Genomic DNA, 16,135 nt, shown 5'->3' on the forward strand with positions numbered 1-16,135 from the left:
AAGTGACAGTAGTTGGAAGTGTCTTCTGATTAGTACATTGATGGAGACTTAATCCACGGGCCTCGTTATTTAAGTTATATTTGATAATCCCCCTGAACACAGCACCACCACATTTTCCTGGATTGGTTGAGTTTGTCAGGGACCTGGGTTTCACTAGCGTAAAGTTAATAGATTCACAGTCTTTTAAAATTTGCTTGTCTGACTTTTGTCTTAAATTCATAGCAAAAATGCCATTATCTTTCATATTCATCTTTCTGAGACGCAGTATAAAACAGTTCTTAAGAGCATGCACTTTGCAAAAGATCTACCTGGGTTCAAATTCTGACTCCTGCTAGGTGCATCAACTTATGTAATTTTCTTGGACTCTATGTACCTTTCTCACAGGATTTTACACAGACATACACACATGCACACACGCATACCCTTTATGTTAAAATATACACACAAATTAAACTTTATGTTAATACACACAAACACATATATAACTTTATATTAAAATACACAAACACACAGAGTTGAACAGTGCCCAGACTGTAGAAGACACTGTGTATTATTATTAGCTACTATCCTGAAGACACCCTAGTCTTCTTTGAAAATAACTTCAACTTGATAAGCTCGGTTATCAAATCCACTCTTACACAATTTTATGCCTAAAACGCTTGCAAATATTTCAAATAAGAAACAATCAAGGAGTAGTAAAAATTTCAGACATAAAATAATCATTAGAGATAACATAGAGGCATAAAGGAAGCCTGCAACTTTGAGTGAAATAAAAATTGCCAGTTCTTTCAGGTAGGTTTCGGATTCAGGGAAATTGTTTCTGTTCTAATGGAGAGGTCCAGATGCTCAAAGAATTTGGCACAACAGTTATAGCCTTTCACCCTGAGGTTACTGGTTCTCATTCAACGTATGACAAAGGTAACTGAAAATCTTTATCATTTAAAAACTATTCAGTACTGTCTCAGGAAAAGGCTGTTTGCTTTATTCTGGTTTTCAGGTGGCAAAAATCCCGATCATCCTGAACACTCAACCCCTGTCCATCTAAGTAGAGATGTTAGAGGGTGAATAGGTCTCAAAATAGAACGACAGTCGCTTTCCCCGGAGTTCTCTTGAGAGGCTGGGTCAGTGCTAGAGGGCAAGGCTGGAGGGGAAGTTTAGGTGGTCACTACCTCTGCTGAATTAAGAAATGAGGCGTTAGCTTGAAGGTGGGGAAACAACACTAGGCATTAAAACCACTTTCCAACGGAGAGTCTGAGATACAGTTTTATGGATAAATTTTTTTAAATAGCTTTATGAGGTATAATTTACATACCATAAAATTCACCTGTTTTACATGACTAATTTTATGATTTCTGGTAAATTTGTAGAATTATGTAACAATTGCCTCATCCAGTTTTAGACTTTTTTGTGGAGAAATGTAAAGGAATAAATACTCAAATTATTTAATTTCAAATAAGTTAATACATTTGGGAAAGAAAGAAGCCAGAGCAAAAGAGCAAGAGAGAGATAATAGGATTAAAAATATGATTAAAATTTAAAATACAATTTTAATACAACTATATAGTATTTGGGGCTGCCATTGTTTACATTTTTATTTACAAAGTGTCTATATTGTGAATATCTTAGTGGATGATATCACAGGTCTTTATATTATAATGTTTTAACATTTTGCCATATATATGGTAGAGACTTAAATATTTCATTTAGTATTTAATATTAAATACGACTTAATATTAAATAAAGTTATCCATCCTCATAATTCCTCCATGTTTAAGTATTTCATACCTAGAATCACTGAAAAAGTTTAAATAATATTATAGAGAAATTTGAGTGTCTGTTATACATGCAGTGCTGAAAAAGCCATGTTTCCTTTTAAAGTGGTTTCATGGTCTATTAATAATAATAAAGCTGACACTTATATAGTATCTACGATATGCTAGGCACTATTTTAAGAACTTATTAAATTATTAAATATTCTTATGTAATCCTTACCACATGTGGTGGTTAAGAAAGTGGAACTGGGGGGGGGATCCAAGATGGCCCAGTAGGAGCAGCTCTGGATTGCAGCTCCCAGCTAGAGTGTGACTGGACTGCCTGGGAGACAGGGTGGCCTGCAACTGAAAAAAAGGTGACTGAAACAGGGAGCGAGGCCAGGAGATTCCTGGGTGGAAAAGCGCGACGAGTCCCCAGCACGCTGGCGCAGCCGCACAAAGTGGCACACAAATCCAGGCGCCTTTTCAACTGGCGACTGGAACACCTGGGAGAGAGTCGCCCATTCAACTGAAGAAAAAAAAAAGGGGTCTGAGGCAGGGAGCCAGGTGCTCAGGCACGGCCAGTCCCACCCCCACAAAGACCAGCGATCTGAAACACTCTGGATTGAGAGTTTCACGGCAAGCACAGCTGAACCCGCCACAGTCCAGCTCTGTGGGGGAGGGGCGTCAGCCATGGCCGAGGCAGCCCGCCGCTGAGGAGGAGGTCCGCCATCGCCAGGCAGCCCGCCGCCGAGGAGGAGGTCCGCCATCGCCCAGGCAGCCCGCCGCCGAGGAGGAGGTCCGCCATCGCCCAGGCAGCCCGCCGAGGAGGAGGTCCGCCATCGCCAGGCAGCCCGCCGAGGAGGTGGTACGCCATCGCCGGGCAGCCCGCCGCCGAGGAGGAGGTCCGCCATCGCCAGGCAGCCCGCCGAGGAGGTGGTACGCCATCGCCCAGGCAGCCCGCCGAGGAGGTGGTACGCCATCGCCCAGGCAGCCCGCCGAGGAGGTGGTACGCCATCGCCCAGGCAGCCCGCCGAGGAGGTGGTACGCCATCTCCAGGCAGCCCGCCGCCGAGGAGGAGGTCCGCCATCGCCAGGCAGCCCGTCGCCGAGGAGGTGGTCCGCCATAGGTGGTCCGCCATCGCCCAGGCAGCCCGCCGCCGAGGAGGAGGTCCGCCATCTCCAGGCAGCCCGCCGCCGAGGAGGAGGTCCGCCATCGCCAGGCAGCCCGCCGCCGAGGAGGAGGTCCGCCATCGCCAGGCAGCCCGTCGCCGAGGAGGAGGTCCGCCATCGCCAGGCAGCCCGCCATTCCAGTAGCCGGCCTCCACTGCTGAGGCAGCTCTAACTATGCCCCTATAAACAGGACTGCAGGTGATGTACTGGAGCGAGCACGGACGTCAACACCAAGACAAAAGTATGCCGAGTTGCAGGGTCTTTATTCCGGCGGCCACAGAGGACTCACGTCTCTGCAACCCGCGGCCCCGGGGGAAGCAGGGTCTTTAAACTGAAAAACCACATCCTAGTTTTAGGACAAGAGGGTGAGGGGATGCGGGGCAAGCCGCTTTACAGCAAGCCCGCTGTTTCTATTTACAGAAGCCAAGGTCAGCAGCTCTTGCAAGGAAAACGGGCAGCAAGCAGTTACCACAAAGGAAACGGGGCGGCAGTTACAACTTATTTTTGGAAAAACCAGTTTTCTTGGTGCTTGCAGGGCACAGGGTTTAAGATGGCGTTGCTTAGGTTCTAACTCTGGGTTAGCTATGGCACATTCCCCCGTTTTTATGTACATTGAATCAAATCGTCGATTCTTGTATTTGGGGGGACTGCTTAGTTTGGTCCATGGGCTCATAGTGGGATCTGATTCTTGACTGGATTATGTTGAGTAGTTGTTGAGGAGGCAAGGTCCAAACATGATTCCCACTATAGGTAGAATGAGAGGTTCCGCTATTGCAGTAAGCAGGGAAGTGAGCCATGGGGACCAGGAGAACAATTTTTGATACCAGTTTTCTGAGGCTTTCCAGAGCCATTTTCTGGTTTCTAAATTTTGTCTGACTAAGGAGAGGCTGTCCCGGGTAAGGCCTGTCTTACTGGCATAAAAACAGCATTGTTCACTGAGGGCAGTGTAGAGCCCTCCCTGTTTTAGGAAACATTTGTCCCATTGTAACTTAGGGGAAGAGTCTTATTACAGAAGTGTTTGTAAGGGGAATTGGGGAGGGCGTAAACAGGGGAGTGGAAACATTTACCCTTTCTTTCGAGATCTCCCAGAGTTAAATGGAGTATTTTTCGAGAGCACGGAGTGTTAGACAGGGTTAAAGCAAATTGTGCCACTAGGCCCGTGTAAAATGGAGGTTGAGGATTTAAACATACCCAGCAGTCTATAGCCAAACCCAGGTTGGTTAGGTTGAGCAGGTGGTGAGAAGAAGACAGTAAACCTAGGAGGTTACGGCTTTCCACAGTTGAAGTTAGGGTCCTTGGGGGCTGAGTGGAGGGAGTAATAGTGGAGACAAGGGGGGCTTCCTCAGTTAAGGGGGTGATGGCAGCAAGGGATGGAGATAGCAGAGGCGGTACAATTCCCAAGTCTTAGCTTTAGTGAATAGGTAGGACTGGTCTATGCTCCGTTGTCCTTCTGGTGGGGCAGTCTTGACGCTGGTGTGGTGAATCCGGTCTGTTAGTCTGTCCACCTTGAGTCCAGTGGGGTTGGTCAGGATTACTGTGTAGGGTCTCTTCCAACAGGGGGTGAGGCCAGAGGTGTGGTGAATCTTTTAACAAGGACCGAGTCTCTGGGCTGGAAGGGGTGCGTCAGTTGGACAGTGAGGTCCACCGGGGTGGGATGGCGGGTGTTCTTAATGAGCCGGTTTACCTGGGACTGAACAGACTGGAGTGCCTGTAAGGACTTAAGGAGTGCATGGTTATGGACTTCAGCATGTATGGTATCCGCAGGTCTGGGAGTAACGGAGGGGGCCTCTCAAACATAATTTCAAAGGGAGAGAAGCCTTTTTGGTAGGGGGTGCATCGGACGCTGGGGAGGACAAAAGGGAGCAGGCTGACCCAGTTTTCGACGGTCTCTACGATGAACTTTGTTAGGGTTTCTTTTATGGTCTGGTTCATTCTTTTAACCTGTCCTGAACTCTGGGGGCGACAGGCACAGTGTAGTTTCCAGGATACATCTAGGGCCTTGGCCAGGCCCTGAGAAACTTGTGCTGTGAAAGAGAGGTCATTATGTGATCCCAGAGTCAGGGGCAGGCCGAACCGAGGAACCAGGTCCCCTAACAACTTTTTTGCTACTTCCAGTGCGGTTTCAGACCTCGTAGGGAATGCCTTGACCCATCCAGAGAAGGTGTCTGCAAACACAAGGAGGTATCTATAGCCGCATGCTGGGGGGCTTTATTTCAGTAAGGTCTACCTCTCAGTGTTCTCCTGGGCTAGTACCCCTGAGTCTTATCCCTGCCTGACTAGACCTATTGCCTCCTGGGTTTACCCTGGCACATACAGCACATCGAGCTGTAGTTTCCCTGACAAATTCATGTAGATGTGGAATGTGGTATCTGGCCCTCAGCAGCTCAGTTAGTTTTGTCTGTCCTAAGTGTGTGGCCTGGTGTGTGTGTGGCCTTAACTAGAGCCCATCCTAGAGCATAGGGGATCACAATCCTTGTGTCTGGCAGAATCCACCATCCTGGGGGGATAGAATTGGGGTTGGCAGAGTTACAAGTGAGGGGGCCACCCTATTATGTCACCCAGGCAGGGAGGTGGGCTATGCACAGTAGGGGGCTGGAGATTTTAAAGGATTCCTAATAGAAGGATATTGTAAGCTTAATGTAATGGGAGCTGACAGACTTGTGCTTTTTTCTTAAGATATTTATGGGAGGATTCTTTGAGCTAGCACAGAAGTGAGAAAAGACTAACAGGCCCCTGTCACTGGTCACACACCAGAGGGGTTCTTCTCCCTCGGTTACTTCCAAGATCTCAGGCCTGAGGCCTACTTCCCACAGGAACTGGATGCAAGGTACTATACCTCCTCCATCAGGAGGAGAGGCACTTGCTTCAGGCCTGCCCAACAGTGTATGCCCTTTCAGGCAGGGATGCCACCGCCTGGATCTTTGGTTCTAGTCATGGTCTGGCTGTTTTCTATGTACTGCTTCTGCTCTGTGACTGCTATAGGCATTCTTCCTACTATAAGCTACTATATAGTTATATAGTAGGATTTTATAAATCAGCACTAAATGTATCAGTATAGCTCCGATCACATGCAGGGTCATATAAAGGAAACAGCTGAGTATTATCACTATAAACTAAGATATTCTTCAGGCACTGGTTGTGTCTGGGGTCTGGACAGTTCTTCCTCGGTGCCCATGGGGGGTGTACTCACATATCAGGATGGGCCTGGGTGTGGGCCTCCTAGCCGCCCCCTTAACCCCTGCTGAAAGATACCGGTGAAAAGTGTTCAGAGCCTGGTGACCCTTGAGATGTTGGGGTCCCACTGGGGTCAGGTAGAGGGAAAAATGTCTTTAATCCGGTCCCGCTTCTCCTCTATTGTACCTCCTACCGGACCTATAATGGCGTTAGGCGCCTCCTGTTTAATTCTGCTTTTCTCTTCGGTGGTAGACAGAATGAGAAGTAACTGCTGACAGTCATCCCAAGCGGGGCAGTGAGTCTGCAGAATGGACTCCAGGAGTCCTGTGAGTGCCTGAGGCTTTTCAGAGAAGGCGGGTGCTGAGCCTTCCAGTTGTATAAATCACTAGAAGAGAAGGGGATGTGGACAAAGAATGGGTGACCCTGGCTACTGCCTTCCACCGGCGGTGCCTCTCGGAGGGAAGAACCCTGGGTGGGTGTGGGGCCCCACTGCGGGTATGCAGTGGGGACAAGGATTGGCTACCAGTGCTGTCTGGAATGGGGTGCTGGGACCCCTGTCCAGAGAGTCTAAAGTAAGGCGGAGGTAACTCTAGATTCTCTGCTGGGGTGGGGACAACGGCTGGTGCTGTAGGGGCCTTCTTTGGGCCGGCTAACATGACCTGAAGTCCAGCCTGTTTTATGCAGCATTTCGGCCACGGAGGGGGTTGTTGGACTAAATCCAGCCATTGGTCAATGTATGGAAACTAGTCCGGGTGTCCAGGAGTTCCTGCGACCACTTTCCGTACAGCCTGGGCAATTTTTGGGTTGTAGGTCCCAGCGTCAGGCTACCTCATTCCAAACGACGGGCACTCTAGTTCACACAATGTGCGAAGTTTTCCCGGTGTTAATTTTTCCCCATATTGTCCTGAAAACCCCGCTTTGAAAGTGGCCATCATGCATTGGAGGGTGGTGCAGGGCTGGGAGCTAGAGGACCCTGAGCTAGAGGACCCCATTTGGTTTTTCTCGGGGGCTTGGAACCGGTTTAAACTATGTTTTTTGTTTGTTTTTAAGCCAATTCAGATGGAAAAGTTCTGCTATAGAGAAAGCCAATTCTAAGCAAGATCAATTATACTAAACATAAAGTCATATAGCCTTCAGCTTCAATATTTTCCTAAGAGGTTCCTTTTTTTCCTAACTTAAGACTAGCTCACACAGAGGATTTGAACCAGCAACCTTGAAGCTGCAGGTTGACTACACCTTAAATACTATGCTAACAGGCCACTTGCAGTAGGGGCCCGGCAGAAAGCTTTCTTAAGTCGTATTTTGGATGCAAATACTGCACCCTGAGGTGGTGTGGCCTGCCTGAAAGCTGGGCGGGGCTGGTGGCCAGCAGAGAAAGAAAAAAAAAAAAACAAACGCTTTTCCTGTCAGTTTAAAACTGAGCTCCCAGCCACTGGGCTGGCTGCGAGTTCCCCGCCCCTGCGGCTTTTGGTCGCCTTGACACAGGGATCCTGAAAACCATTAAATTCTTCTCTGCCTCCTCTCTTTCTGTCTCTCTCTCTTCTGTCTCCTCTCTTTTCCCTCTTCTCGGTCTACTTTCTCTCTCTCTCTCTCTCTTCTGTCTCCTTTCTCCTCTACTTTCTCTCTCTCTCTTCTCTGTCTCCTCTCTTCTCTACTTTCTCTCTTTCTTCTGTCTCCTTTCTCTACTCTCTCCTCTGTCTACTTTCTCTTCCTCACTTTTCTGTCTCCTTTCTCTCCTCTCTGCTGCTCTTTCCTCTCTCCTCTGTCTACTCTCTCTCTCTCCTGTGTCTCCTCCCTCTTCTCTGTCCTCTTTCTCCTTTCTTCTCTCTCTCCTCTGTCTCCTTTCTCCTCTGTCTACTCTCTCTCTCTCTCCCTCCTGTGTCTCCTCCCTCTTCTCTGTCCTCTTTCTCTTTTCTTCTCTCTCTTCTCTGTCTCCTCTCTCCTCTGTCTACTCTCTCTCTCTCTCCTGTGTCTCCTCCCTCTTCTCTGTCCTCTTTCTCCTTTCTTCTCTCTCTTCTCTGTCTCCTTTCTCCTCTGTCTACTCTCTCTCTCTCTCCCTCCTGTGTCTCCTCCCTCTTCTCTGTCCTCTTTCTCCTTTCTTCTCTCTCTTCTCTGTCTCCTTTCTCCTCTGTCTACTCTCTCTCTCTCCTGTGTCTCCTCCCTCTTCTCTGTCCTCTTTCTCCTTTCTTCTCTCTCTTCTCTGTCTCCTCTCTCCTCTGTCTACTCTCTCTCTCCCTCCTGTGTCTCCTCCCTCTTCTCTGTCCTCTTTCTCCTTTCTTCTCTGTCTCCTTTCTCCTCTGTCTACTCTCTCTCTCTCTCCCTCCTGTGTCTCCTCCCTCTTCTCTGTCCTCTTTCTCTTTTCTTCTCTCTCTTCTCTGTCTCCTCTCTCCTCTGTCTACTCTCTCTCTCCCTCCTGTGTCTCCTCCCTCTTCTCTGTCCTCTTTCTCCTTTCTTCTCTCTCTTCTCTGTCTCCTTTCTCCTCTGTCTACTCTCTCTCTCTCTCTCTCCTGTGTCTCCTCCCTCTTCTCTGTCCTCTTTCTCCTTTCTTCTCTCTCTTCTCTGTCTCCTTTCTCCTCTGTCTACTCTCTCTCTCTCTCCCTCCTGTGTCTCCTCCCTCTTCTCTGTCCTCTTTCTCTTTTCTTCTCTCTCTTCTCTGTCTCCTCTCTCCTCTGTCTACTCTCTCTCTCCCTCCTGTGTCTCCTCCCTCTTCTCTGTCCTCTTTCTCTTTTCTTCTCTCTCTTCTCTGTCTCCTCTCTCCTCTGTCTACTCTCTCTCTCTCTCCTGTGTCTCCTCCCTCTTCTCTGTCCTCTTTCTCCTTTCTTCTCTCTCTTCTCTGTCTCCTTTCTCCTCTGTCTACTCTCTCTCTCTCTCCCTCCAGTGTCTCCTCCCTCTTCTCTGTCCTCTTTCTCCTTTCTTCTCTCTCTTCTCTGTCTCCTCTCTCCTCTGTCTACTCTCTCTCTCTCTCCTGTGTCTCCTCCCTCTTCTCTGTCCTCTTTCTCCTTTCTTCTCTCTCTTCTCTGTCTCCTCTCTCCTCTGTCTACTCTCTCTCTCTCTCCCTCCTGTGTCTCCTCCCTCTTCTCTGTCCTCTTTCTCCTTTCTTCTCTCTCTTCTCTGTCTCCTCTCTCCTCTGTCTACTCTCTCTCTCTCTCCTGTGTCTCCTCCCTCTTCTCTGTCCTCTTTCTCCTTTCTTCTCTCTCTTCTCTGTCTCCTTTCTCCTCTGTCTACTGTCTCTCTCTCTCCCTCCTGTGTCTCCTCCCTCTTCTCTGTCCTCTTTCTCCTTTCTTCTCTCTCTCCTCTGTCTCCTCTCTCATCTGTCTACTCTCTCTCTCTCTCCTGTGTCTCCTCCCTCTTCTCTGTCCTCTTTCTCCTTTCTTCTCTCTCTTCTCTGTCTCCTCTCTCCTCTGTCTACTCTCTCTCTCTCTCCCTCCTGTGTCTCCTCCCTCTTCTCTGTCCTCTTTCTCCTTTCTTCTCTCTCTTCTCTGTCTCCTTTCTCCTCTGTCTACTCTCTCTCTCTCTCCTGTGTCTCCTCCCTCTTCTCTGTCCTCTTTCTCCTTTCTTCTCTCTCTTCTCTGTCTCCTTTCTCCTCTGTCTACTCTCTCTCTCCCTCCTGTGTCTCCTCCCTCTTCTCTGTCCTCTTTCTCCTTTCTTCTCTCTCTTCTCTGTCTCCTTTCTCCTCTGTCTACTCTCTCTCTCTCTCCTGTGTCTCCTCCCTCTTCTCTGTCCTCTTTCTCCTTTCTTCTCTCTCTTCTCTGTCTCCTTTCTCCTCTGTCTACTCTCTCTCTCTCTCCCTCCTGTGTCTCCTCCCTCTTCTCTTTCCTCTTTCTCCTTTCTTCTCTCTCTTCTCTGTCTCCTCTCTCCTCTGTCTACTCTCTCTCTCTCTCCCTCCTGTGTCTCCTCCCTCTTCTCTGTCCTCTTTCTCTTTTCTTCTCTCTCTTCTCTGTCTCCTCTCTCCTCTGTCTACTCTCTCTCTCTCTCCTGTGTCTCCTCCCTCTTCTCTGTCCTCTTTCTCCTTTCTTCTCTCTCTTCTCTGTCTCCTTTCTCCTCTGTCTACTCTCTCTCTCCCTCCTGTGTCTCCTCCCTCTTCTCTGTCCTCTTTCTCCTTTCTTCTCTCTCTTCTGTCTCCTCTCTCCTCTGTCTACTCTCTCTCTCTCTCCCTCCTGTGTCTCCTCCCTCTTCTCTGTCCTCTTTCTCTTTTCTTCTCTCTCTTCTCTGTCTCCTCTCTCCTCTGTCTACTCTCTCTCTCCCTCCTGTGTCTCCTCCCTCTTCTCTGTCCTCTTTCTCTTTTCTTCTCTCTCTTCTCTGTCTCCTCTCTCCTCTGTCTACTCTCTCTCTCTCTCCTGTGTCTCCTCCCTCTTCTCTGTCCTCTTTCTCCTTTCTTCTCTCTCTTCTCTGTCTCCTTTCTCCTCTGTCTACTCTCTCTCTCTCTCTCTCCCTCCTGTGTCTCCTCCCTCTTCTCTGTCCTCTTTCTCCTTTCTTCTTTCTCTTCGCTGTCTACTTTCTCTCCTTGCTCCTGTCCTCCCTTCTCTGTCTCCTCTCTCCTCCCTGTCGCCTCTTTCCTCTCTTCTCTCTGTCTACTTTTTCCCAATAGTTACTCAGGTCTTGTGGCTTTTGTGGTATTTCCAATTTTGGCAGGCATTATACTCATGTTCTGCTTTCCTCAGCACTGGCTTTAAGAGTGCCTCTGTAACTAGATCTTGTAGGGAAAGTATAATCAAATTAATGAGTCTGTCTCTGGTACAGGCCAGGGAACAAGTGGAAGGGGCCAGCGGTAAGGACAGGATTCTCCTAAGAAGCCCCATAGGGGCCGGTAGTAAGTCTTGTAAAGGTTTTGCCAATCAATCTTTAATAAACTGTGGCAGCTGACTTCCCAATGGTCGGGATGGTGCCAATATGCTGACCTGTGGTGAGTGTTTGGGCAACACCCATAACAACACCGAATTTTTTCTTGAAAGAAGAGACAATAACTCCCCTTTCACCCTAAACGTGTGAAGAGGGCTGGTAGTTTCTTATTTAAGGTTTAATTCCCTAAGACAGAAAAAAACTACACCCAAGTCGTTGGGGGCAGAATTTTCTCTTGGACATGAAAAAGAGAAATAATGAGGCCTCAAAGATAGAATAAGAACAAGAAAAGGAAGGAGAACAAATTACAATCTGGGATTACTACAAACAACTCTGCACCTGGAAGAAATGGTGAAATTCCTGGACACTTGCACCCTCCCAAGCCTAAACCAGGAAGAAATTAAACTCTGAATAGACCAATAACAAGGTCTAAAGTTGAGGCAGCAATTAATAGCCTACCCACCAAAAAAAGCCCAGGTTCAGATCAGTTCACAGCCGGATTCTACCAGACATACAAAGAGGAACTGGTACCACTCCTTCTGAAATTATTCCAAACCATCCAAAAAGAGGGAATCCTTCCCAAATCATTTTATGAGACCAACATCATTCTGATAGTAAAACCCGGCAGAGACTCAACAAGAAAAGAAAACTTCAGGCCAATATCCATGATGAACATAGATGCAAAAATCTTCAATAAAATACTGGCAAACCGATTGCAACAGCACATCAAAAAGCTTATCCATCAAGATCAAGCAGGATTCATCCTGGGGATGCAAGGCTGGTTCAACATACACAAGTCTATAAACATAATTCACCACATGAACAGAAACAAAAACAAAAACCACATGATTATCTCAATAGACGCAGAGAAGGCATTTGACAAAATTCAACAGGCCTTTATGCTAAACACTCTCAGTAAACTAGGTATTGACAGAACGTATCTGAAAATAATAAAAGCTATATATGACAAACCCACAGCCAATATCATACTGAACAGGCAAAAACAGGAAACATTCCCTTTGAAATCTGGCACTAGACAAGGATGCCCTCTCTCACCACTCCTATTCAATATAGTATGGGAAATTCTAGCCAGAACAATCAGGCAAGAAAAAGAAATAAAGGATATTCAATTAGAAAAGGAAGAAGTCAAATTGTCTCTATTTGCGAAACATATGATTTTTATATTTAGAAGACACAATTGTCTCAGCCCAAAATATCCTGAAACTGATAAGCAACTTCAGAAAAACCTCAGGATGCAAAATCAATGTGCAAAAATCACAAGCATTCCTCTACACCAATAACAGACTTAAAGAGAGCCAAATCAAGAACAAATTGCCATTCACAATTGCTTCAAAGAGAATAAAATACCTAGGAATACAACTAATAAGGAATGTAAAGGATCTCCTCAAGGAGAACTACAAACCACTGCTCAAGGAAATAAGAGAGGGTACAAACAGATGAAGAAACATTCCATGCTCATGGTTAGGAAGAATCAATATCATGAAAATGGCCATACTGCCCAAAGTAATTTATATATTCAACGCTATCCCCATCAAGCTACCAATGACCTTCTTCACAGAACTGGAAAAAACCACCTTAACCTTCAAATGGAACCAAAAGAGAGCCCACATAGCCAAGTCAATTCTAAGCAAAAAGAACAAAGCTGGAGGCATCACACTACCTGACTTCAAACTATACTACAAGGCTACAGTAATCAAAACAGCATGGTATTGGTACCAAAACAGAGATATAGACTAATGGAACAGAACAGAGGCCTTGTAGGCAACACAACACATCTACAACCATCTGATCTTTGACAAACCTCACAAAAACAAGCAGTGGGGAAAGGATTTCCTGTTTAATAAATGGTGTTGGAAAAACCGGCTAGCCATGCGCAGAAAGCAGAAACTGGACCCCTTCCTGACACCTTACACTAAAATTAACTCCAGATGGATTAAAGACTTAAACATAAGACCTAACATCATAAAAATCCTAGAAGAAAACCTAGGTAAAACCATTCAGGACATAGGCATAGGCAAGGACTGCATGACTAAAAACCAAAAGCAATGGTAACAAAAGCCAAAATAGATAAATGGGATCTTATTAAACTCCAGAGCTTATGCACAGCAAAAGAAACAATCATTAGAGTGAATTGGCAACCAACAGAATGGGAAAAATTGTTTGCAATTTACCCATCTGACAAAGGGCTAATATCCAGAATCTACAAAGAATTAAAACAGATTTACAAGAAAAAAATAAGCAAGCCCATTCAAAAGAGGGCAAAGGATATGAACAGACAGTTTACAAAAGAAGACATATATGAGGCCAACAAACATGATAAAATGCTCATTATCACTGCTCATTAGAGAAATGTAAATCAAAACTACATTGATATGCCATCTCATGTCAGTTAGAATGGCAATCATTAAAAAATCTGGAGACAACAGATGCTGGAGAGGATGTGGAGAAATAGGAACACTTTTACACTGTTGGGAGTATAAATTAGTTCAACCATTGTGGAAAACAGTGTGGCGATTCCTCAAGGATCTAGAAATAGAAATTCCATTTGACACAGCAATCCCATTACTGGGTATATATCCAAAGGACTATAAATCATTCTACTAGGACACATGCACATGAATGTTCACTGCAGCACTGTTTACAATAGCAAAGACTTGGAACCAACCCAATGCCCATTGATGATAGACTGGACAGGGAAAATGCAGCACATATACACCGTGGAATACTATGGAGCCATAAAAAACTATGAGTTCATGTCCTTTGTAGGGACATTGATGAATCTGGAAACCATCATTCTCAGCAAACTGACACAGAACAGAAAATCAAACACTGCAGGTTCTCACTCATAGGCGGGTGCTGTACAATGAGAACACATGGACACAGGGAGGGTAGCATCACACACTGGGGTCTGTAGGGGGGGAACTAAGGGAGGGACAGTGTGGGGTGGGGAGTTGGGGAGAGATAACACGGGGAGAAATGCCAGATATAGGTGATGGGAATGAAGGCAGCATACCACATTGCCATGTATGTATGTACCTATGCAACGATCTTGCATGTTCTTCACGTGTACCCCCACACCTAAAAGGCAATAAAATATATATTTTTTTAAAAAAAGAAAGTGAAGCCATGGGTAAGTAAAATGAGAAGGTTACAAATGATGAGGCGCCAATTAGAATTTAGGCAGTCTGGATACAGCATCTTTATTAACATCTAAGAACAATTTTCATTTTGCCAAGTTTTCTCCTCCTTGCTAAATCAAGGTCCAGAGCTAACAAAGATCTTCCCTAATTCCTTTACTGTTTTAAGCATCCTTACTAGCTGAATTCCATGGCTAAGCATTTGTATGGCATGTGCACTAGTGCCAGAGGTTTCTCAGCCCTACTGACCTTTTGTTATACTCATCCTGTGCAATTTGTTTTTTTTTATCAAATGGAGTCTCATGCTTGTTGCCCAGGATGAAGTGCAGTGGTACAATCTTGGCTTACAGCATCTTCCACCTCCTGGGTTCAGGCAATTCTCCTTCCTCAGCCTCCTGAGTAGCCAGGATTACATGCATGTGCCACCATACCGAGCTAAGTTTTTTGCATTTTAAGTAGAGACGGGATTTCTCCAGGTTGATCAGACTAGTCTCGAACTGCCGACCTCAGGTGATCTGCCCATCTTGCCTCCCAGATTGTTGGGATTACAGGTGTGAGCCACCGTGCCTGGCCCATCCTGTGCATTTCTAACCCTAGCTTCATTAAAATATTTATATTTTGAGCCTACACACTCACGTCTGTTAAGCAATGCTGAACAAAACGTCATGATTCAGTCACACAGCACTATTTGAGTTGTTTGATGTCTAGTCTCAGCTGGGATCTCCCCATTGTTGGGGAATCTTCTTCTTTTTTTTTTTTTAAATACAGTGGCCATGCATAGCCATAGCCCAGACAGCCCCCAGTGCAATGAACAGTGAATATGATAATATCTCAAATACCCGGCAATAAGAAAGAGTGTTATCATTAAGGGGCAAAGGGGCATGGGGCAAGACAGGAGAGGACAAGAAGAGAGAGATGGGGAGGAAGGGAGGGAGAGAGGGAGAGAGAGAAAGGAAGAGGGCAGGGCTACTATCACCTATACTGTGCCACTGTGTGGATTAGAAAAAGGTGCCTTCTCTTGGTTAGCACACATTTTAAAAATTTCATTTCATTTCATTTTTGAGACAGAGTCTCACTGTCATCCAGGCTGGAGTGCAGTGGTGCGATCTCACCTCCCAGGTTCAAGTGATTCTCCTTCCTCAGCCTCCAGAGTAGCTGGGACTACAGGCACATGCCACCACGCCTCGCTAATTTTTTTGTATTTTTTTTTTTTTTTAGTAGAAAGGGAGTTTCGCCATGTTGGCTAGGATGTCTTGATTTCCTGACCTTGTGATCTGCCCGTCTTGGCCTCCCAAAGTGCTGGGATTACAGGTGTGAACCACTTCCCCTTGAGCAGCAGGATGCGCTTTTGTGGGGAAACAACAGCCACAATAAAAACAAACTCCTCTTCCTCAGAGTAGAGCGAATGCTTTCAATAGCTGGGTATACCTCACGTAATATATGGCCTGTAAAACTGTAGTGGCCTTATGTGAGGAGAGGATAGGAGAAATTTTACTGAAATCAGTCCTACAATTACAGTGTGTGTCTGTGTTTCTGTGTGTGTATGTGTGACATTCATAGCAGTCTGGATGCAGGAATGGAGAAGGCAAATTGGTTGATCTCAGTCTGGGGTTTTGTCATATGAGTACGGCAAAATCACCAGGGGACAAGTTAGTTAATAGCACTGGTATTTCATGGGTAGTGGAATCTATGAGGAATAGCAAAGAAAAACATGGCACACATGTTGATTAGCCATCCTTTTTCTTCCATGGAAAAAGAACCACCATTTTTTTTCACATGTTGGACAGTAATGGAAGGTGGTCTCAAGCAGTGAATCACAATTAATTTAAGCCACTCATAGAAGTTGTATTACTCTATGCCACTGGTTTCAGGCTAGGCATGTGACCTAGTTCTGGCAAAAGAGATACAAGAAAGTTTGATAGGGACATCTGGGAAAAGTTTTCCTCTTGGCAAAGACACAGGAGAAATGCATTTTTCCTTACCTTTTATGTGGCCTTATGAGCTAGTGATGCATAGAGATGTGGCAGCCATTTTATGACCA

General features: G+C 46.0%; 1 protein-coding gene across 1 annotated transcript in view; it reads right to left on the reverse strand.

Annotated features, from left to right (window-relative positions):
* Positions 1-7,465, reverse strand: part of LOC118149892 (uncharacterized) — a 41,635-nt gene extending 34,170 nt beyond the window's left edge. The window contains exon 1 of the mRNA XM_078358579.1: positions 1,993-7,465. Within this exon, the coding sequence (XP_078214705.1) occupies positions 2,075-3,004 (930 nt within the window). The 5' untranslated portion in view covers positions 3,005-7,465 and the 3' untranslated portion in view covers positions 1,993-2,074. The remainder of the gene's footprint in view (positions 1-1,992) is intronic.
* Between the last annotated feature and the right edge of the window lie 8,670 nt (positions 7,466-16,135).

Source organism: Callithrix jacchus, chromosome 21 (assembly GCF_049354715.1).
Source record: "Callithrix jacchus isolate 240 chromosome 21, calJac240_pri, whole genome shotgun sequence".
Taxonomy (NCBI): Eukaryota; Metazoa; Chordata; class Mammalia; order Primates; family Cebidae; genus Callithrix; species Callithrix jacchus.